Source organism: Oncorhynchus mykiss, chromosome 4 (assembly GCF_057628025.1).
Source record: "Oncorhynchus mykiss isolate SJ-2025 chromosome 4, ASM5762802v1, whole genome shotgun sequence".
Lineage (NCBI taxonomy): Eukaryota > Metazoa > Chordata > Actinopteri > Salmoniformes > Salmonidae > Oncorhynchus > Oncorhynchus mykiss.
In genome coordinates this window covers 58,662,348-58,686,441 of record NC_143025.1, presented here as the reverse complement: position 1 = coordinate 58,686,441, position 24,094 = coordinate 58,662,348, and the positions used below count along the sequence as shown (strand labels likewise).

Here is a 24,094-nt window from a genome sequence, read left to right as displayed (position 1 = left end):
AGCGAAACCAAACATGTCAAATTTTCACTGGGCTTGTTTGACATTGCAGGTGACTGCTGACTGATAAACAAATGACCTTGCATCATAAAATAAACAACTCATTATTCGTAGATCAGTTAGTCATAATGAATCACAAATTTGATTCTCACGAACATAGCCACTGCCGTGTAAGACTATCGAATGCTTTGCAGGAGTGCCCATAGTAATTACCAGAATTATCCACTTAAATCAGGAATAAACAGATGGGTATATACTGTAGCAGTTATTGTTAGCATATACAAAGACAGCAAATTCAAGTGTTGGGTGTCGACAAAAAATCCACTTACGTCATCATGATTAACCTTCAGTAACTCCATTTATGGCATCACATACTGTAGAAATGTACAATGTCAATACAAACCTGGAACGTGATGACAAACCCTGTTCATTCTACCTGCACTGTTTCTGTAGACTAGAGCAGGGTTTCGCAAACTCGGTCGTGATTCAATTAATCAAAGCTTGATGAGTTGATTAATAGAATCAACTGTGTAGTGCTAGGGCAAAAGGACTGAGTTTGGGAAACCCTGGACTATAGCATAAGACTCAAACCCTTGTATGCCCTTACTTTTCCCTGTGTCATTCACTCAGAACCACTTTGTGTACAGTATGGTGACAGGCAGAGCAGTGCCCAGCTACACAATAATTTGACAGCCTCGATAACAGTGTACATCATAACATTCCAGATATGCCAATAATCAGTCAAGTGTTTTGGTAGAGGTAAATAGTCAGTGGGTACAAAGAAAAGTTCTGGGACCTACAGAGAGTAAAACATTTCTAACCAAAGCATGCAATGATATACATTTAATGCAAATAGTCTTTAGTCACGTGCAAAAAAATAATTGCTTATTTTCTTTTTATTGATAATAAATAGAAAAAATGTGATGCATTCCTGATGTAACATAACAAAAAGAAACAAATGTGAAACAAATGTAATATGACAGGTGTTCAGTTAGTGGGTGATTTACTGGCCTTTCACATGTAATGCAGCTACCCATACAAAACAAAATGCACTGTCAGACATTTCCTTTCAAACTAAAATGGATCGCAAAAGTTGTCATATGCGTCATATGAACAATAGAAAACTGCAGTATCTTTTACCAGTTTTATTAATAAAATATCCTAAGAACAGTAAATTACATCTGACTTTCAACCTTCCCTTTCAGTTCATTCTGAAGAGAGTTTAGGGAAGAGCTCAGATAATATGGTACTTCTGAAATGATTGATCAAGCAACCCAAAAGCTTGGGGTCCATTTCTTTTTAATAATAATTTCCACAGGAAACCATGATAACATTGTGAAATGAATACAAAAATCAACATAATAACCTTTTAGAAAAAGCTCAGTCACACAATAGAAATGTTATTGCACAATAGGACCTCTTGCAGAGTAACAAGCCTCAGTACTACTCCTCTTCAAGTCTATTACATTTCAGACAAGAAACATAAGACATTGATTTTCTGATGCTTTAATAGGAACTAACTTTTTAGATACTTCTGTTGTTTGCAAGTATATCATATATTTATTTTCTGTCTGAGTCCTGGGGGGCAGCTGTTGCCTGCTGGGACCTATAGTCTTGCCCCTGGCCCTGGGGGCCAGCGCCGGGCTGGGGGCCCACTGAAGAGTCATGGCCATGTGGGACCTGTGGCTGCACAGGGAAGTCTCTGGGGCCGACATGAGGGTATGGGGCCACCCCAGGGGGCAGGATGGAGTGATCAAGTGGTCCATAGTGCACGTAGGTATGTGGGGGTCCCATGGGTCGGGCCATAGGAGTGCTGCCGGAAACACCTAGGTAGAAGGAAAAATGAACAAACAAATTAAATATAACACTGTAGTACCAACATAACAATAGTATTTCAGTTGTGGTTAGCGATGCGAATAACAAAGACTCAACTTGAGATAAAAGCTGGGGGCCAGAATTCACCACCTACCGAATGGGGGAGGCACCGGTTCATAGTGAGAAGGTGGAGGAAGGTACCGGTTGTGTGGGGAAGGGGGACTGTAAGCACCAGGAGTTGGACGCCGATGTCCGGGTGGTATCAACGGGTGTCCGTTAGGCGGTGGGGGTCCAGGAGGCATCATGCCTGAGTGTCCGTTGTCTGGTCGGTACACGGGAGGCATGAAGGGTGGGGGAGGAGGGATGTGGTGGCGTCCGGGAATGGGACGGTAGCAGAGTCCGGAGGGATGGCTGATGACTGGTCTGAGGGGGCCGGGTCTTGAGTCGGGGGGGGGCCTGATGGGAGAGACCAGCAGGGAGCCAGGACCCTGAGGTCGAGTGTTCTAGAGGAACAACAACAAAAAATATTAAAACAAAGAATAGCAATAGGTCCATTGTACTTGTAGCCCTGCTGCTGGCACCAACAATGAGAGTCCCTTTCATCTGATTCAAACAGTTTCGTTAGGTTAGAACAAAACAAACAATTATGCACTGGTGAGAAAGACAACAATATCCCACAATAATAAGTCAAGTTACACAGTCCCACAAGAATCACACAACCAAGTGCTACACACCGATTCAGAATCAGGACCGTTTCCACAAAGCATTAACCTCAAAACACACACAGCTTTAAATGATAACACATTTGAGATATCCATCATGTAGTTGTGCTGAAGTTATGGCTTTGTAGAACAGTGTCACCAATTCATTCAGTGGGGGTCAGAGGGAGGGTGGGTGTTGTAATATAGGGAAAAAATAAAAAGGAGCTTACAGACGGGCCACGGGGAGCGGCAAAGGTCTTCAGACTTCAATGGGACTAGGGCGGCAAAAGCCAAGCAGTTTTGCAATTGTCGCCGTTCGTGGTACTCACTCCAGTGAGCTGCGGCGTTGGCTCTACGCTCAAGGCTTCAAAATATGCATGGTTGACCATTGAGCAGAGTCCATCTCGCCAACCAACCAATGTTTTAAAATCACAACCGTCGAGCTGACAACAACCGAGACCGCTGGCATCTACACACAGTAGGCAGAAATGTTCAGTTTACCGCAGCCCGTCTGTAAGCTCCTTAAAACAAGCAACCACGCATGTCAGACTCCAGCCAGCAATGTTAAGTCTGACAACCCTGTGAAGCCACTACCCAGCTGACTGCCACTCCAGCCACTGATCCACGGCTGGGGTAAGCATGCTCACACACACATCCACATCCCTGCCACTGCTGCCTCCAACATAATACTCACTGCCTCTGGGTTCTCTGTGGAGGCCTGGGCCTCAGCCTGTGACTCTAGTGGAGCGGTCTGTTTAGTGCAAACACACCCACATGATGGAGGAACAGGGGGGAGAGATGCCCATAAGACCGTAAGGACTCACGGTGTTTCGTTGAAACTTTCCTTCTCTAGTTCCATGTCACTTTTTCCCTCCTGACATTGTTACGTAATAAGGAAGTAAATAACCTGTGGACATTTTCAGTCAATTTGAGACACTTACCGAGCTGCCCAGATCGCTTGGTGAGGATGTACTTGGGGCCATGGTGTCTGTGGAGGATAAAAAGGGCAGAATGATTAGAGATTTAGGATAAGGGCTCAATTAGGGATAATACCACATCAACCCTCATTGACAAAAAATACAATCCCTACCAGGTCTAGAAGCCACTGGGTGTTTGTGGTCAGGAGGGTAACGGCCGCAAGGTCGTGGTCCTGTTGGACAATAAATACACGGTGATACATCAACGTAAAACGTCAAATCTTCTAGAATGCTAACCTTGGCTCTCCTGGTTGTCATTAGGCACCTGACTCAAGACCACGTTACTGGTTCATGCTACCATCTATTTATAGCAAAGTCTGGTCTATTTGCAGTCCGAGGAAAATGTTTGGTCATGTCATGGTAGGATATTATTCTTCCAGAACTAGAAGTACCAGTACCAGAATATTTGAGATTCTTCAAAGAAGCCACCCTTTGCCTTGATGACAGCTTTGCACACTTTTAGCATTCTCTCAACCAGCTTCATGAGGTAGTCACCTGGACTGCATTTCAATTAACAGGTGTGCCTTGTTAAAAGTTCATTTGTGTAATTTCTTTCCTTCTTAATGCATTTGAGCCAATCAGTTGTGTTGTGACAAGGTAGGGGTGTTATAAAGATGGTATTTTACCAAATAGGGCTAAGTCCATATTATGGCAAGAACAGCTCAAATAAGCAAAAAGAAACAGTCCATTACTTTAAGACATGAAGATCAGTCAATCTGGAAAATTTCAAGAACTTTTAAAGTTTCTTTAAGTGCAGTCGCAAAAACCATCAAGCTCTATGATGAAACTGGCTCTCATGAGAAATGCCACAGGAAAGACCAAGAGTTACCTCTGCTGCAGAGGATAAGTTCATTAGAGTTACCAGCCCAAATAAATGCTTCAGAGTTCAAGTAACAGACACATCTCAACATCAACTGTTCAGAGGAGACCACGTGAAGCAGGCCTTCATGGTCGAATTGCTGCAAAGAAACCACTAAAAGGACACCAATAAGAAGAGACTTGCTTGGGCCAATGAACAAGAGCAATGGAGATGAGACTGACAGAAATCTGTCCTTTGGTCTGAAGAGTACAAATGTGAGAGTTTTTGGTTCCAACCTTCGTGTCTTTTTGAGACGCAGAGTAGGTGAACGGATGATCTCCATATGTGTGGTTCCCACCGTGGAGCATGGAGGTGGTGTGGTGTGATAGTGCTTTGCTGGTGACACGGTCACCGATTTATTTAGAATTCAAGGGACACTTAACCAGCATGGCTACCACAGCAGTGGTACGGCATCCCATCTGGTTTGCGCTTAGTGGGACTATCATTTGTTTTTCAACAGGACAATGACCCAACACACATCCAGGCTGTGTAAGGGCTATTTGACCAAGGAGAGTGATGGAGTGCTGCGTTCGTGCTTCGTAAGTGCTTCGTTTCTGGCCATTTTGAGCCTGTAATCGAACCCACAGATGCTGATGCTCCAGATACTCAACTAGTCTAAAAGGAGGCCAATTTTATTGCTTCCTTAATCAGAACAACAGTTTTCAGCTGTGCTAACATACTTGCAAAGGGGTTTTCTAAAGATCAATTAGCCTTTTAAAATTATACACTTGGATTAGCTAACACAACGTGCCATTGGAACACAGGAGTGATGGTTGCTGATAATGGGCCTCTGTACGCCTATGTAGATATTCCATAAAAAATAAAAAATAAACTTTCCAGCTACAATAGTCATTTACAACATTAATGTAGACACTGTATTTCTGGTCAATTTGATGTTATTTTAAATGGACAAAAATAAATGCTTTTCTTTCAAAAACAAGGACAACTCTAAGTGACCCCAAACTTTTGAACGGTAGTGTATATTTTAAACATAATGTATGGAATGCAGTAATCCCACAAGGGAAAGCAAAGGCTGAAGCTTTTGTAACCTAACGAGTTCCACACACAACAGCTGAACACAACAAAAACTCCACCATAATACTGAAAGAGCAAGAGGCATGCAAGAGTGGTTATTCCAAATTGTGAAAGCAAACGGGGGCATAGGAGCATTCTGGGTCGTCTGGACACGCAAACACAGGTGAGACAGATGGTAGTAGAGGGAGAAAAGATGGCAGTGAAAGAGACAGGAAAGAATGTCTTTGAAAATCAGAGAGGACGTAATCAGAAGACAAACATTAGGAAGAGGAAAAGGTCAGAGGTGGGTACCAGTAAGGAGCAGGATGAGAGCAGTAGGAAGAAAAATAAGTGAATTATTGAAACACCACAGCGGAGCTAAAGACAGGGAAAAGGAAAGGTGAAAAAGAAAGCGGGGAGTCAGGGCATACAAGGGTGAACAAGGGGGGTTTGATTGGCTGAGGGATGGTACTGCTCAGCCAATCAGCAGGGCCAAGGCTGTCCGGGCCGGGGGTTCAGGAGACTCCCGATAGGGCTCGTTCCTTCACCCCACAGGGGGGGCACCTGTGAACTTCTATCATGAGAGGAGGGGGAAGGGGCACCTCCACTCACAGATGAGGGACCATACTAATCACCTGTTTAGCAAAACCATTTAACAAAACACTGTCAGTCTCTCCACATTGGACCAGCTGCAAGGAATACAAATCAAAACCTCAGGAAAACATGCATTTCAGAGGGTGGAAGTCAAACAGCAGATGGGGTATCAGACAGTCAAAAAGTCCAAGATCTAATTTGAAACGCAGTCACAGCTGATATCCAACCGACAAGACAATAGAAATGTCCAGGAACGTTACAGAACGTTCAGATAGAAATATGATTCTCTGTCCTCAAGAATAGTGTCATATCAGCCCTATTCATTTCATTTCTATCTGCAAGATATGTTCTGACAATTTTGCCTTACTGAATGCAGACGTGCCAGTCGCCAGCACTAAATAACGTGAACTGAGGATTGGTTCTTACCTCGTCGGAGAGGCATGGGAGCCATCCCAAGGGTGGGCTTGAACAGAGGCCTACGGAGCTCATTCAGCTTGCTGGACATGGAAGTCAGTCTAGGGTGAAAAAAAGAGACCAGGCATTTAGATTCTCAATACTGTACCTCCAAATCTAGACTAATACAGCTTGCAAAACTGTGACCAAAACACTTGCATTTGTGGCCCTTCGACTTGGCAGTGCAACCTTTGGTTCACAATGCTTCTCTTTTTACTTTACTATTATGACTCATTCAAAAAGTAAATGTGATATTGACCAAAAATTAACCAAATGAAAGGATTTGCCTGTCTCCATTTTGGGTGAGCAATAGGTGAGGTGCGCATTCTAATTAGCACAACCATATGACCGCTGCTTAAAATGCAATTCGGAAAAAGGCCGTTTGCAAAGCAGCTACTGTTGTTCTAGTTACAGAGAGGAGAGTCACAGCTTTCTGTAAGTATACAATGACATTTCTCAGCTCTCAATATGGAGCTCATGGCACCACTTAACAACCGGAGTAGGCTATGTAGTACATGGTTTTGATGAGCAGGTGGAGTGCACCATTTGCAGTGAATAGGGCTACATCCAGTAGCCTGGACGGGCCTAGTGCTGGAAATCTTTTGTAAGACATTACATTTGCTAATAAATTAGCTACCTAGTAATATTAACATATTTAGAGTTAGCAATCTAGATAAGTGTGTTGAGTTTCCACTTCCTCAGGTGGTGAATAATATAGCCTAGGTCAAGCTGTGTAGGCAGACATATTGGATCCTAATTGGACAGCTTTCACATCAAAATACCAATCATGCATTCCCTGGATGTGTTAGAAGAAATATCTTACTTTTTGAATCCTAGAATACCATCTCAGTTCGCTTGTCACTGGAGAAAAAAAATATTCTACTGGCTACTGTTGATAGTGAACAAAAAAGAAAGCTACAAAGACAACTAGCACTCGTCTTGGCTAGCCTACTGTAGACATATTGAACTCTCCTTCAAAAAGCAGTCTGTCTTGATTAAGGGACAACATACTATTTTTAAATGTAAAATAATATTTTACAGGCTTACTTTAGAAAATACATTTCCGCAATTCTAACAAACAGAGCAATGTCTTACATTGCAAAATTATATCATACAGCTTTTTAATATATCATGAATTAATAACCAAATGTAGCCTATTACTAGCTGAATAGAGAGAGAAAGCATGCATCTCAATGGATTTATAAACTTCCACTGACAAAAAAGTCACATTGCACCCTGAGTAAATCTATCCAAATCAATGTTAGAACTCAAGGGCATGCTAATGTAAAGATGGCTAGTCATTATTAGCCTGGTTCTGTATGGAATGCAGGTACATTATGGGACACAGGTCAGGTCATTATATCCGTGCAGTGGCGAAAAATGTATGCAACCAAATCATGTGCTGGTGCCATCAACTAAATAAGCCTTGAGCCCTGCATTGGTATAGCCCAATTGAGTCTGTTGTATTAGTGTTGCACTCACAAGTTATGAAGGTGAATGTTTTCCTTCTTCTCGTTGAACATAGCTCGCTCTGCGGCGCGTGCAATCGCCTAGAGAGAAGGAATAGACATTTAAAATCTCCTGTTTTGGACTAAATTCACCTTACAAATGACTGGCCAAACAGAATACTTTAAAAAAAAATGTCCTGATCCTAATGTATGTGCCATCGATGGGGGTTGAGAAATGAGACATGTTGTTTCTTTAACAAATGGACAAAAAAAAAGTTGTATTGTACAAACCCAGTTCTCGTGAGATTTCTGCTCCTGCTCAATGATCTGGGCTTTGTAGGACTTCTCGGTCCGTTTCAGCTTATCCTGGATCTCTTTAACGCGCTGCCTACACACCTTGACCTCCTCCTCTAGGGCCTTGCTGTCCACCTTCGTCAGCCGGTCTTCCTTGTTGGGGCGCTCAAACTCCTCCTTGGTCAGCTTCCTGTAAGGCGACACACAAATTAAATCAAACTCTACTTTAAGTCAATTTGAAAACCTCAAACCTCACAGTAAAAGAATACAGTAAAAGACAATGATTTTTTTTATTTTTATGCTGTGGAACCATGGAGAACTAACCCTACTATAGTATTAATGCATGAACTGCACCACTTCTGATTCTACTTACTGCTGCAAAGCGTTCTCCTTCTGCTGGTACATCTCGGTCATGATGTCATTCTTCTGCTGCAGGGTCTTGTACTGGTTCTCCAGGTGGTTCTTGTCACTTTTCACCAACAAGATGTCATGCTCCAGCTTCTGAAATTGCTCTGTGGCGAAAACAAGTTGACAGTGTTGAGAGAGAAAAGGTAGTGATGCATATCAAATTCTAGTTGCTGGGACATACCTTCCAGCTCTTTCCTGGACTTCTCTTCGTTCAGCAGCTTGGTCATGAAGCGATCGCGCTCTTCCTCCACAACAGACAGAGTGGTCTGGACCTGTGGAAAGTTCTGCCAACAGTTAGTGCAAGAGTTGACACACTTCTTGGTTCTGAGCACAAGTTTTACCTGCCTTCAGGTACACAGAAATCTGGGTCTGTTCAAGAAAGAACTCAGTCTTACCCGAGAGACGACCATCATTTGCTTAATGCGGTTTTGGATGATGGTCTGCTTGTCTGAAACAAATAATAGTAAACACAGTGACACGTTTCAGGAAAGTAGGCGTATGTACCGTGTCAATAATTCACAGGAGAGGCATTTGAATGTATAACTATCAAAATGCGTTTTCTTTTTTGCAAAATGCCTTCTGGTATGTGAACTTCCATGTGCCTTAATAACAAACTTGTATACCATCCGTAAATACGAGTACAAATGGTAAACTACGAGCCGAGTTAGTTTAGCCACAGAAAAAGGAAGGAACCTTCCCTCTAGTCTTGATTGGCTGAGATAATGGATGAGCTGGACGCACCATGAAACGAGTTCGGATTGGTCTGCCATGTAGCACGCTTTGGTCTATAACATGAGCTTCTCAGTATGTGTAAGTAATCCTTTCTAACGCAGCTTTTTTGAAAAGATGCTCTCCACTTTTAGGAGGACCAAGTTTTGAAATCAGTGGACTGTCCGGTGGAAGCAGAGTATGATAGCTAAGTAGATGGAGAAAATTCTGTGGTTTGATTGCAAATATGCAGAGGCAGTCGAAAATAGAACACATTGAAGGCTGTTGTATTCTGGAGACAGGTGTTTTATACATCTTCAAATTAAGGGAAACTATTTTCAGATATAAGTTTCTAATTGTCAGAAAGTCGTTTTCTCATTGCAAAATAAAGCATATTGTTAGCTAGCTAACGTTAGCTGGCTGGATCGCCAGCTAATGTTAAGTGATTGATCTGTGTAATAATATTATTCATATCGCAGACACATTTGCATTTCTAGTTATAGCCTAATGTTAGCTAGCTAGGTTAACATTGAACTAGTTGGTTAGTTTTAGCTACCAGGGGATTCATGCAAGGTAGTAACGTTATGAGTTTGGATTATGGTTAATTGTTTAGCTAGCTAAACAAAAGTCTCCACTATGCAAGTAACCAGATTTTATTTGATATGTGTGTGATCACCAGAGACGGTAATATGTGAAGAACATGACCTGCATAAAAGTCCAAATTAGGATATAACGTTAGGCCAACGAGACACTGTCCAAGTACTAAAATTATCCAGTAGAATACCCTGCTTTTACTTTGTCACACTAATATCCGTAAGCTATTTTCTTAATTTGTATATAATGATTTTGTTGTGAGTTTATTTTCCTGTAATAATGAATACTAATTAGCTAAAGTTAAGACTTTGTCAGGTTTATGATATGGTCATTATTTGAACTGGCTAGCCAACTAACAAGCTAGAAACAAACCAAACCAATGTTTAGAAATGTTCTTGGTTTGCTAGATTGACATATACAAAATTCCATTTTTAAATGGTTGGGTTTATTGGTGTTAAAATACACCAATTATGCTATTTTGGACCACCTGGCTGCTGATGTCATGCGGCCTGTCGTTTTTGTGATTCGATTTTCTCTTCATAATAGAATGTTCATGTCACCGCGACAACTGTCTACAGACATGTCGATAGACGTAGTGTAAACCAGCCTTTAGTCTTGAAATCTTTGGTTGTTTAGTACACAACCTCACATGTGAATCCTTAAAGAGATGGGTGGGGCTAAGGTTAAAGAGGGTGTGAACAATGCTGAATGGGTATAGACAAAGAAGAGCTCTCCAGTATGAGTTACAAGCTTATTAACTTTCAAAGCAGAATTACTTTCCCATTGTTCCTCAACTGTAGTGTATGAAATACCATTTTGTTGCTCCAAGTCTCTACCTTAATCCAATGTAAAAAACGATTTAAAATTTTGCTACATAAGACCAAATCACATGACAGTATCCTAATCAGAGAAGGCTGGTGGGAGGAGCTATAGGAGGACCGTCTCACTATAATGGCGTAAACGGAACGGAGTCAAGCACACTGTTTCCATGTTTTTCATTCCATTCCAGCCATTACACGGAGCCCGTCCTCCTATAGCTCCTCCCACCAGCCTCCTCTGATTAGGACACAGTGTCAGGTGACTTACCGTTAAAGGCTTCCCCGTTAGCCACAACTCCACCTTTCAGGTCATCGCAGGCCTCCAGGTCTCCTAGCAGGTCAGACAGAACCTGCCAGAGAGGTTGAGAAGCACCAATTGAGACACTTTTCCCCTGGAATCAGTCAAGAAGTATTTTTTTGGAACATAATAAAGGTGACATGTTTCTTTGTCATCAAGGTGCATTTGAGAAGGTGTGAACAGGAATTGATGTGTGTAACAATATCGTAACGTGTAAAAAACAAACCTCAACGTTGTGGTCCTTTTGAACGAGGGAATCCTCCAGGTCTTTCTGAGACTTGTGGTAGACTTTGATCTGCTCTCTTGTCTCCCTGTGCTTCTCCTCCCACAACTTGGCAGCATGGTGCAGCTGTAACAAGGAAATTAGGTCATAAGGACGGTGCTATGCAGGCCCTGCATGGCCAATGAGTCCTACACAATGTCTTGAGGCTTAAATTGTGAATCGTTGTTCCATATTGGTACTCACCGAGAGGTTCTCCTCCTTCAGGGTGGCAATATCCTTCTCCAGAACCTGGTGCTGGACATTCCGGGCATCTTCACGGAGCTTGACTTCATCCATCAGAATGGTAGACTACAGATTCAATGATAAGGATAATTAAAAGGAAATAAACACTTTACATTTGATTGTTGCAATGTTAATATATTTGACATATTTTCATTGGGCATGTTCACGTATATGACATATATACCTTGGAGAGTGCGTCCTGGGTCTTCTTCTTGCTGCGCTTCAACTTCTCAATGGTTTTGTCCATTTCGGACATCTATGGGCAAAGATAATGATAAGCATAATGACAACCATCTTTCTCTGTGCTCATCAACGAGCCATCCTATTTAGGATAGTAGCTGGCTAATAGTAGCTGCCTATGCTATCTGCATCACGAAAGCAACTGCTCTCTAGGGTGTCTCTTTCGTTTGCAGGCTGTCACTTTCTCTCTGTGACTGCCCGCACAAGTCCAGGTAGCTGTAATGGATTGTGGTCATTTTAGTCAATTACCACATTTTCTGCACTAAACTATGTTGAATATTTATTTGCCTGTTGAAAACTACAACGTCCCAAAGTTTGTGCTTCATTTGATTTCTCTCTACAGAAACGGCACATTGAGCTCACACAATAAACTAACTTAATGGGATTCAAATAATTGAACCGACGTCAGAGAATTGGTTGTTCTGAAACATTTTAATTACAGCCAAATCGCTCAATACTACTCACCATATCTTCATGTTTCGCAGTGTTGGCCCGCTCTTTGTCAAAGGATATGGCGAGTAAGTGATTTTCCTCATCCAGGCGCTCATTTTGTCTCTCCATCTCTTGCACAATATTCTATTGGATAGAAAAAGAAAATGCGTAGTCAATTTAAACACTATGGAGAAGAAAACAATTATAATAAAAAATAAAATAATTGTCAGCATGACAATGACATGTGATCAAGATAATATTTCTCAGAGACACCTCCAAATCCTGGATCTTCTCCAGAGATAAAGTGGCAGATTTTTCAGACAGCTTTTGATTTTCTTTAAGTTCTTCGCCCTAAGGGGAACCCAGTAGAAATATACTGTCAAAACATTATGTCCCTTAATTCACATTGAACTCAAAATTCTGGATCTTAGTCAGTGAAAAGTCTCTGCAACTTACCCGTTGCTGCAGTTCAGCGACCTTTTGGAGTATCTCCTTCTTCTCTTGTTCAAGCATTTTCATCCTGTCCACCAGCTCTTTTTCAGTAGCTAATAAAATACATGACGAGAATATGAAATCAGACATGGTTTACACGTGACAAGGACAACAGCCTGTAAGCAATATGAATGAGGATTCACTAGGCACCCTAAATAGCCAGAGAGAAGAACTTACTTAGATATGACTTGCTTTTGACCTGTGAGGAGGAAAACAAAAAAGTGGCAGCAAACAGCCTCCTCAATGGTAGCATACAATACATCATAGAATAACATAAAGCAATCAGAAATTATGAAAGCGGTAACTGTGCAACAACGACTTACAGATAGAATGCTCCTCCAGAAGAGGAAGCCGATGACCCCGGCACCTGCAGTGACCAGCACGGGTTCACAGAACACGCTGTAGAAGTCTGGACCTGACTTCCAGTGCTCTGGCAGGCTGGTGACCATCTGGGGAGAGACAGGTCCAATCAGTATTACGACAGCACATGTCAGGCTTAGCAAATAAGTTGGGTAATAGTTGGCCTGAGATGACAGAAGAAAATAAGTGATGTTAAAAACATTGAACTAAACCATCAGGCATTCCAATGTTCTGTTTAAAAGCATGGCTAATGGATATCCCACTGAGCACCCTCTAGGTCAATGTAAAGAGGCATATCTTCAGATCAAATCAAGGTGGGTTTAGAAATAGACATAGACTATAACCTAGTTGTTGATCAAAATCAAGAGAGAAGATTTGCTTTGACCTTATGTAATCAATTGGGATTGGATTGGCCTGGGGTCCTAACACTGTCCATCCATGGTGACCTTTGCACAATACAGAACTTCCATCGCAGTCTCTCAGTGAAATTCGGGGAATAGCTAAATGAATCACCACAGAGTGGATCTAACTAACAAGCCTTAGGCCTATGTGGATTTAGAGTGCAAAAGATTGCATCATGTAGCCTTTCACCCTGTAAAATGGCCAATAAACAAAACAGATGATTACATAACATATTACTAGACATGAGCCATGTGTAGATTTGAATGGCATGTAACCTCAGGTGATAGTTATGTAAGGGGAAGCTGTCAAAGCAAAATTCAACAACTTCAAGGCACCTCTCGATCTGAGACCCAGATACAGGAAGAACAGATACTGCTAGTCTGGAAAGTGAGCCATTTTTTTTATGAGGAAGAGGACAGGCAACTTCCACTTCGAAAAAAATCGAAACTAAGAGCAATCAAGTGACCCATTCTAGGCTGCAACTATTTGGGAAATGCATTAGGTATTGTTGGACAAAATCATTCCCCAAGACAATGAAGTTGCCAACAAGATTCAGTTTCAAATGTAGCTAGCCAGCCAGCCATATGGCGGCCTAAGACTTGACTTGCCAGCTAGCTACATTGTAGCCAACTACTTGCATATTGAAGTACAAGACAGTACAAGACAGATGATCAAATTCTGTCATCAGGGGCAAAGTGGGTAATGGGGTTGTTTCTTCCGAATCCATCGCTACCGTACGTTACTTTGACAGTTGAGCTGGCTATCAAGTTAGTTTGGCTTGTGACTTGCAATGTTTGCGTTAACCCGAAAATCCTAATTTCACCAACTGATCAACGTTGTCGACTACTGGAGAGGATCCTTCATCGTGGTTCTATTTACCCAGGAGAGGACAATTTGTACCTATCTTTCTAGCTACTATAACCTAAGCTTGAAGGTTAGCTTGCCAATGCTGGCTCTGCTTCGCCAACAACATGTCTACTAGCCTCCTTTTAGAGTTCTGAACGCGATTACTCTACGCAAAGCCTGGTAAAACGAGCGGCGGGATCATTTATATCCCACTCAATAAGCAAAACACCGGCTGTGGACACTTAACTTCAGCCTACACTTCACTAGAACACGTCTACAAAAAAATGGGAAAGGATCACTGAACCTGGGCTGCATTCAGTACGTTTTTACGTTCTGGAACGTTTAATTTAACGGAAACGGTGCTGTACTCAACTACCAGTTGAAAAAAAGGGGAAGGGTTGGGTAACGCTGTCAGCATGGCAAATGCCCCCCCAAATAAAAATAATACATGCATTGTCCCAGCAATAATAAAATAAGTATGAATACTTGAGTCCTAAGCACTACATGCAGGCAATTAGTCAATTACAATGGAAAGGAAAGCCCATTCACAAGAGAGAAATACATGAAGTAACTTACCATAACACCATGTATTCCAAGATACTCATAAAACAGGGTGATGAGACGACCAGATAAAATTAGCACTGATACGAATGATGAACCACTCTGCTCATCTTCATGGAAATCAGTGACAGGAGGTGACTCCAGAGAGCCTGGAAATACAGCACAAGCAAATTAGGTTAATGCATACAGTTTACATCTCACCACAATTTCAAAAGTAGGGAAATATAATGAACACCTACCTGAGGGAGGGTGATCCATGTCTACGCTAAGTCCCATGTCCAAGGTATTTTCCAAAATAGTTTGAGGGCCCCTCTGGATTTCTTCTGGAGTTTTAGAGCTTGCCTGATTGTCTTTGTTTCTGTTCAAGTACCCACTATCCTCCTCAATGCCCATATCTGGTATCTTGTGACCATCATGGGCAGGCTTCTCAGGTGCCTTAGTCTCTTCACCCATCTCTGTCACAGTGAGGTTGTCCTTGTCTATGTCCTCCACAGACTGCGGGAATGTCTTCTCTTCCTCCGCATCATCAGACATATCCACATCTTTTGAAACATTCAGAGAGGTGCAAACAGTGAGTAAATGTTCATGCATTACAACAGGGGTGTCAAAGTCAAATGGACGGAGGGCCAAATAAAAAAATCAGCTACAAGACGAGGGCCGGACTGTTCGAATGTTCATTGAAAAATTTTTAAATGACGCATATAGTCTAGTGAACCTAATTGAACCTACTGAAAACCTAACAAATATATTACAATATGATCAGATAAATAAAGCAATATTTTCTTATGGCTCTGTCAGTAATCTTTAATTTTCAACAGACACAAAAGACAAATTTCCTTTATATAAATATCCCCATAACATGAACATTAAATGAAAGAAACCGGTATTCAAGGCACCATCAGTAGACTATATTTTCTATTTTAGCAAAAGTGGGCTAAATTTACTTCAAAGAAAAAACAATAATAGCAATTTTCTATCATCCACTCAACTGAAATATTTTTAAAATATAATTGGATTGAAATACAAAAAAATAAAGTGCAAAAATCTATTAATCAAAAACAACACTTTGTTTAAGGAGAAGTAACATGCAGTGAAAACAAATATTAAATTTTAACTTTTAAACTTGAACTGAGTAAAAACTCTAAATATGTGATTGCACAGTAATGTTCACTTCTTTGAGGTTGAGGGTGATACTTGGTGGTGTCCCATCTTTTCCACAAGTTCATCAATGTTCGGGGTAAGGCTCTGAGCTGAAGAAATCCTCAGAATTGAGTGGAGGTGTTCAGCAGTAAGTCGACTTCTGTGTGATGTTTTGTTCAGGTTCATCAAAGAAAACAGTTGTTCACACAGGTATGTGCTGCCAAACATAGACAACGTTTGAGCAGCCTGGATGCGCAGCTGGGGCATTGTGCCGGGGAGGAAACGGGCAAACTCCGCAGCACCCACTGCCGCATATTTTTCCCTCAGTGCATCATTGCATTGGAGGTCAATCAACTCCATTTGGAGGTTTGGTGGTGAGCTTTCCACGTCAACAGCAAATGGGTTACCGAGCAGTTCCAACCTGCTTTTTTGTGCTTCAAAGTCAGCAAATCGGCGTCGAAAGTCAGTGGTAAGCATACCTATTTTATCAGCCAACTGTGTGCTCGGGAACGCACTGGTAGAGAGCTTCTCTTTCATGGTCTGGCAGCTGGGAAAGTGGCTCAAATTTTCTTTCCGCATCTGCGTCTCCCACAGAGTCAGTTTGGTTTTAAATGCCTTCACTGTACTGTACATATCAGAGATGACACGATCCCGACCCTGCAGCTGCAAGTTTATTGCATTCAGATGACTCGTAATGTCACACAGAAAAGCCATTTCACACAGAAACATTTCGTCTCGGAGTTGTGTTGTGTCTTTCCCTTTGCTGTCCAAGAATAGACAAATCTCCTCACGAAGCTCGAAACATCTTTGAAGCACCTTTCCCTGGCTTAGCCATCGCACCTCTGTGTGATAAGGCAAATCACCATGCTCCGTTTCTAACTCCGTCAGAAATGCCTTGAACTGGCGGTGATTCAAACCTTTGGCTCTGATAAAGTTAACTGTGCGCGTGATGATGCTCATTACATGCTCCATTTTCAAGGCTTTACCGCACAACGCTTCCTGGTGTATGATACAATGATAAGCTGTCAGCTCACCTGTCGCGTTTTCCTCTTGCATCTTTTCCCGTATCTTCGCCACCAGTCCGCTCCTGTGTCCACACATCGCAGGTGCTCCGTCGGTTGTCAAACCCACGAGTTTTTCCCAAGGCAGCTCCATCTCATTTACACATCTTGACACCTCTTCATACAAATCATGCCCCGTAGTTGTGCCATGCATAGGACGTAAAGCCAAAAACTCCTCTGTCACGCTTAGGCTGGAGTCCACTCCGCGGATGAAAATTGACAACTGGGCAATGTCAGAAATGTCGGTGCTCTCATCCACAGCCAAGGAATATGCAATAAAATCTTTTCCCTTTTTCACAAGCTGCTCTTTTAGATTGATGGACAACTGGTCTACTCTCTCGGCAATGGTGTTTCTGCTCAGACTCACATTTAAAAAGAGTTGCCTTTTTTCTGGGCAAACTTCGTCACAAACTTTAATCATGCAGTTTTTGATGAAATCCCCCTCCGTAAATGGCCGGGCTGATTTAGCGATCTCTTCTGCCAAAATAAAACTGGCCTTGACAGCAGCCTGGCCTTGTGATTTGGCTTTTTTGAACAGAGCCTGTCGAGATTTGAGGCCTCGTTTTAATTCCTCTGCCTTTTGTAGCCTTTGTTCCATGTCCATATTCTTGTTTTTGTCCGCGTGTTTCGTTTCATAATGTCGTCTCAGATTATACTCTTTCAGTACCGCCACACTTTCTCCACACAGAAGACACACAGGTTTTCCAGCTACCTTCGTGAACATATACTCCGACTCCCACCTTGTTTGAAACCCCCGGTTCTCAGTATCCACCTTCCGTTTTGCCATTTTTGATGGGTATCTGAAAGTTAATTTTACTGTGATGCTGACGACTGCTGTGCCAATAAATATTGAAATGAAGCAGCCTACTGCTCGGTGCGTCACCTTTGCATTGTGGGAAATGTAGTATTGGTACGTGTAAAAGATCTGCGGGCTGCCGGCTTGCTGCGGGCCGGTTCTAATAATAAATCAAGATCATCCCAGGGGCCGTAAAAAACCTTCTTGCGGGCCGGATGTGGCCCGCGGGCCTTGACTCTGACATATGTGCATTACAATCTAACTGGCATTGTCAGGAAGTGTATTTGTTCTGTCAACAGATTACTATTTACTTTGTTGTACTTCTTGGGCATTTCTTAAATACAGCTTATTCTGCAAACCAAATCTCCAGGCATTATTATCACGTCATTAGCAATGTAATGAGACTTTCCAAATATTTATTTAACAAAAGGTTTTAATCCTCCTATACTCTGACATGAACATAAACTGAAAAATATATATATATTACCTGTGTCAGGGTGTAGTTGACTGCCCACTGCCATGGGAGCACTGTTTCTGGCCGTTGAGTACTTCTGACTCAGGGTGAACACCAATTCCTGGAAGTCGTCCAAGATGGAAGCTTCCTCAACAAACTCACCAGCCTCCTGCTGCAGGTCAGCGTTCTCCTGGGCATCCAGCATCCTCTCAATCTCATCCAGGATTGGGGTTTCAGAGGCTTCCAAAATGGCTTCCAGCACCTTTTCAATGTCCTTACTGGTGTTTGTCTGGGACAGCCAGGCAGCCTTCAGCTCCAGGTCAGAAAACAGGAACTCCACCCTAAAGAGATTCTGAAGACCTAGAATCTTTTGGAGGCGCTCCATATCCTCCTCCTTGAAGTGGTCTCGCAATAGTGTCAGCCTCAACACATTGTCACTGTTTTCCGTCTCCTTGTTTGGAAGGGGATCCAGAACTTTATCTTTAAGTGAGGGTGTGTGGCTTTCAGCATCATTTTCAGTCTCATGCACCTCAGGTTCTATGTCAATAGCCTCGTCGTGTTGGACCACATCCAACACATCACTGGATACAACATCGGTTTGTGTATAATTATTGGGTTGCTCTGACCCAAATTCAGATAGACTTTCTGTGTCATTTTCATCAGTGTGCTCAGTTTTGGATGAAGACAATACCGCATTTTCATCCTCTAGCAACTCTTCCTCAATCTCTTCCCCCACTAGGTGTATTGAATCATCCTCCTCTATGGGGAGTTCAAGATGGCTCTCTTTCACCATTGTGTTTTTACTTGGATCCGGGATCTTCTGGTATGGTTCTCGCAATAGTCTAAAAAGCTCTGTACCACCCTGTTTAAATGTATTCTCTACTTGTGAGAAATCTATTGACTCCTCTTTTTTTTTGGGGAGTTCTTCAACAGCTTGTTTCAGCTCTAATTCGTTATTTTTACTATCAAAGTATGAGAGCATGTCTGTCTGTGAGAGCTGTTTAGGGACTGGGCTGTCATCTACTGTAAGATTCTCTGCTAAAGCCTCAGTGTGTCCTGCCTCATAAGCAGGAGGTGTTGAAGGTTCAATGTCAGCTTCTTCAGATTCATCCTCAAACTGCAACATCTGAGAATCCTCATCGGGTACTTTGACAGCATCCTCACTGAAATTAGAGTCCGCAGGTTGCTCAAAGATTAGCTCAGAGGAAGTAGAACAGCCAAATGACTCCTTGGGTTCTTCAATTTTGGGAGGCTGCTCTGGTGTAATCTCACCTTCGTCATCCTCCTCATTTTTCTCTGAACTGGCAACATGAGCTATTCTTTCCCCACCACTGACAACGTTAAAAACTGTATCACCAAATGCAGACCACAGGTTATTGTCCTTGGAGTCCTGTTTCTGTGTATGAGGTACCTCTGATAGACTGTCTTCCTCATCTGTATGATCAGATTCCAGAATGTTCTCGTGTTCCAAATTAGAACTTTCTTCAGAAAAAGCCAGCAATGGAGTTTCCCTGAGATGATAATCACTTTCCTCATCCTGCTGATATTCAGTCTTGTCACTTTCCTTATCATATGGAGTCACCTTCCAAGTGTCCTCATCATTGGAAGTGACAGCATCAAAAGTTATTCCAAGTGTGGTTTTTAACTCCGGAATAGGTCTGCCTTCTGAAAAACCATCAGGTGCATTTTCTAACTCAGGATCATCTTTGGATAGAGGTTCTGAGGGGGTTTCTTTGATCTCACCTTCCTCTGGTTCAACAACACTGTACGGCACAGAGTCCTCTGTCCTCTGCTGATCTTTCTGAAGGTAATCTTTGATCCTCTCAGCTGTGGTCTCAAGTACAGTGTTATATTCCACTCCCTTTGTGTCAAGAGTTTCAGGGTGAGGCAGAGAGGACTCTAAAGCCTCAAAATGTCTCAGATCATCATTATCTAGAACCTCTACAACCTTATCAATGTCCTCAGGAACATCCCTATCAATCTCATCATTTTCTAACAATGTCACTTCAGGTGGAGGCTCATCCACTTCCACCGTGGTGCTCTCAGCACTTTTGTTAAGGTAAAAAGTCTCTGTGGTTACTTGCACAGATTCCTCCTTGTCTGTTAACAATAAAGAGGAACCTAACAGTAAATCAATGTCATAACTGTCAAACTTATCGTGTCCAGTGTCAAAGCAAACAAAGTCGGTTTCCTGAAAAGAAAAAGAAAACATTGTTTGAGTCATACTACCTATTTCAGAAAGAAGTTCAGTCATTCCAGATAATGTTTTAAGCGATGATGCATTGGCAGTAGTGAACTAGGCCTACATCTATTTATTGACTTACCTCAGCAGGAATCTCCAATTCTTTTTCAGTGTATATGTGATTGATTACGAGTTGGTCCTTATTGAAGTAACCAAAGCGGTTACCAACCTATTGTAAGAAATGGAAACAAAACAGAGAATGAAACATGTTAACAAAACAGAAAAAGCTTCAACATTCCTTCTAGACTGCAATGTTATCACAAAGTACCAGTAAAAAAGTTTGGACACACCTATTCATTCAATAGTTTTTCTTTATATTCTACATTGTAGAATAATAGTGAAGACATCAAAACTATGAAATAACACATATGGAATCATGTAGTAACCCCCAAAAAGTGTACAAAAAAATATCTAAATATATTTGATATTCTTCAAAGTAGCCCAAATCAAATCAAATTTTATTGGTCACATACACTTGTTTAGCAGATGTTATTGCAGGTGTCGCAAAATGCTTGTGGTGTTGTTGAACCAGGAATGCTTTTCCAACAGTCTTGAAGGAGTTCCCACATATGTTGAGCTCTTGTTGGCTGCTTTTCCTTCACTCTGCGGTCCAATTCATCCCAAACCATCTCAAATTGGGTTGAGGTCGGGAGATTGTGGAGGCCAGGTCATCTGATGCAGCACTCCATCACTCAAAAAAAAAAAAAACACACAAAAAGCCCAAAACAGCCTGGAGATGTGTTGGGTCATTGTCCTGCTGAGAAACAAATAATAGTCCCACTAAGCACAAACCACATGGGTTGGCGTATCACTGCAGAATGCTGTGGTAGCCATGCCAGTTAAGTGAGCCTTGAATTATAAATAAATCACAGACAGTGTCACCAGCATAGCACCCCCACACCTCTTCCATGCTTCACAGTGGGAACCACACAAGTCGAGATAATTTGTTCACCTACTCTGCATCTCACAAAGACACGGCAGTTGGAATCAGAACTCTCAAATTTGTACTCATCAGACCAAAGGACAGATTTCCACCAGTCTAAATGTCCATTGCTCATGTGTCTAGGTCCAAGCAAGTCTCTTATTATTATTATTAGGGTCCTTCAGTAGTGGTTTCTTTGCAGCAATTCAACAATGAAGGCCCGATTCACACAGTCTCCTCTGATCAGTTGATGTTGGGCTATGTCTGTTACTTGAACTCTGTGAAGCATTTACTTGTGCTTCAATATGAGGTGCAGTTAACTCTAATGAACTTATCCTCTGCAGCAGAGGTAGCACTGGGTCTTCCTTTCTTGTGGCAGTCCTCATAAGAGCCAGTTTCATTATAGGACTTGATGGTTTTTGCGACTGCACTGTTCTTGCCATAATATGGACTTGGTATTTTACCAAATCTTCTGTATACCACCCGAACCTTGTCACAACACAACTGGCTCAAACGCATTAAAAAGGAAATAAATTCCACAAATAAAATTTTAATAAGGCACACCTGTTAATTGAAATGCATTCCAGGTGACTACCTCATGAAGCTGGTTGACAGAATGCCAAGTGTGTGCAAAGCAGTCATCAAGACATTGGATTCTTTGAAGAATCTAAAATATATTTTGATTTGTTTAACACTTTTTTGGTTGCTACATGATTCCATGTGTTTTCCAAAGTGTTGATGTCTTCACTATTATGCTACAATGTAGAAAATAATACAAATAAAGTAAAACCATTGAATGAGTAGATGTGTCCAAACGTTTGACAGGTGCTGTAATTAAATATTAACTCATACTTACACTCCCTGCCCATATATTTGTCCTTTGGCTTGAGAGTTTATAGTAGACATATATAGTCTCTCCTTTTTTAAATGGCAGAAACCGACAGTCTGGTCCGGTGAAATCGCTAAAAGCTTTCCCCCGGCACAAGAGCACTGTGGAGAGGAATGATTCAAAGATCAGTTGTTTCACCCCTACCAAAGATTTCAGCCCATTACCTCAGCGTCCACCCTTTGTGCCCCATGCACAATCAGAGCGTGAATAGAATACAAATCACTAAAGTAAGCCTTGTTTTATCTGCTTCTCTTTTTACAGAGCCATAGTATTCAAAAGGAAAGCCAAGCATTAAGGGTAAATAGAATATTGTTTTTGTCTTGATAAGGTAGATGTAAAAAGAGAAGAACTTGCAAGCAGAGGGGTGCAATAGCTAGCTTTATAGCTAACCAGGCCTATTACCATCTTGCAATTTGCTTCCTAAGCCAACAGAATTTTGATATATTTATGGTCCATTTAGTAAGTAACTATAGAGGTTGATTACAATCAAGCACATCTCTTATTGTGTGTAGCTAGCTAGTGGCAGTCGCCAGATCAACTGGCAAGTTGTCATGTAGCTAGTTAGTCAACTAGTAATCCGGGTCAACAGCATCAATGTAAATATAAGTTTAAACCGTCCCCTCGCACCATACCCGGGCGCGAACCAGGGACCCTCTGCACACATCAACAGTCACCCTCGCATCGTTACCCATCGCTCCACAAACGCCGGAACTACTACTTCAATGTTTCAGAGCAAGTGGCGTCACTGATTGAAACGCTATTTAGCGCCCACGCTAACTAAGCTAGCCGTTTCACATCCGTTACATTAGGTTATTATGTATTGGTATTTACAACTTCCCTTTGAAATGACAACACCGGTCAAGCTAGCTAGCTATGGAAAGATGGAAGCATCCTGAAAGTTCGCTTGAGTTCAGCGCCAAGTACTTACTACTGCATTCCTCGTCTGCACAGCTTTTGAAGTCGGAGAATCTCCCTTCGACTGCGGCTTTGGATATGAAATTATGAATACATAAAATAAAAATGTATACGTAAGAAACATTTACAGCCATGTTGGTAATTGGGCTGGCTGGTTCTGCTGGAGCATGAGCAGATGAAGCCTACACGTCGGAAAATCCAAGGCTGGAACAATTCGTAGGATGTTGATCGTAGAGGCAAATATCAAAATCTGGGCAGATAATGTCAAAAATAAGAGCAAGGACATGAAACCAGAACGCAGAATAAAAGCTTCTTATTGCGTCACAATACAAGTTCTGATTCGGGTTTATCACGTATTTGTTGGATAGAACTAAACCGTCCACAAGTTTACTGACAAGTGAACGCAAAATCCCATTTGATTTGACGATCTGACTACCGCAGATTTATTATGATACATCAAAAGCACATGTTGATTGTTTTGGTACCCAGTGCCTGAAAAACAGAGAGGATGTGACTCACATTTTCAGGGTGGGCTATAAACTACATTTATATTAACCTGTAAAAGTCAGAATTGATCAAATAAATGTTAATACAAATGCCTAGTTGCTGGACGAAGCTACGGGTTGGCGATCCAGTTGTTTTTGTTTCACCCGTTATCAAAATAGTAGCCACTCCCACCCGACAAGACTACAATCACCCCATTAAACCTGAGGACATAATTTTACTCACATTTGGGAGGACCCTCAATGACCGTAATGATCCAAGCTGCATGTCATTGCCAATGAAATGTCAAAAAAAAGCATTGCAACAAATTACAGGCCAATACCAAAGACAATTTATTTAATTACATTTTTTGATT

At 41.8% G+C, this 24,094-nt stretch overlaps 1 protein-coding gene across 1 annotated transcript; it reads right to left on the bottom strand.

The window, feature by feature from the left end:
* Positions 1-1,487: 1,487 nt before the first annotated feature.
* LOC118964432 (transport and Golgi organization protein 1 homolog) lies at positions 1,488-23,729 on the bottom strand. Its single transcript, XM_090232378.1, has 25 exons — positions 23,249-23,729; positions 22,288-22,421; positions 20,592-20,678; positions 18,301-20,458; positions 15,056-15,358; positions 14,832-14,965; positions 12,971-13,096; positions 12,825-12,846; positions 12,612-12,700; positions 12,429-12,506; positions 12,189-12,299; positions 11,668-11,739; positions 11,445-11,549; positions 11,205-11,327; positions 10,949-11,030; positions 8,956-9,008; positions 8,742-8,832; positions 8,526-8,664; positions 8,150-8,342; positions 7,893-7,960; positions 6,384-6,472; positions 3,604-3,663; positions 3,455-3,501; positions 1,967-2,315; positions 1,488-1,823 (listed from the first exon to the last, which is right to left on the bottom strand). The coding sequence occupies exons 1-25, from the start codon at positions 23,367-23,369 to the stop codon at positions 1,558-1,560; spliced, it is 5,100 nt and encodes a 1,699-aa protein (XP_090088504.1). The 5' UTR covers positions 23,370-23,729; the 3' UTR covers positions 1,488-1,557.
* Positions 23,730-24,094: the final 365 nt, after the last annotated feature.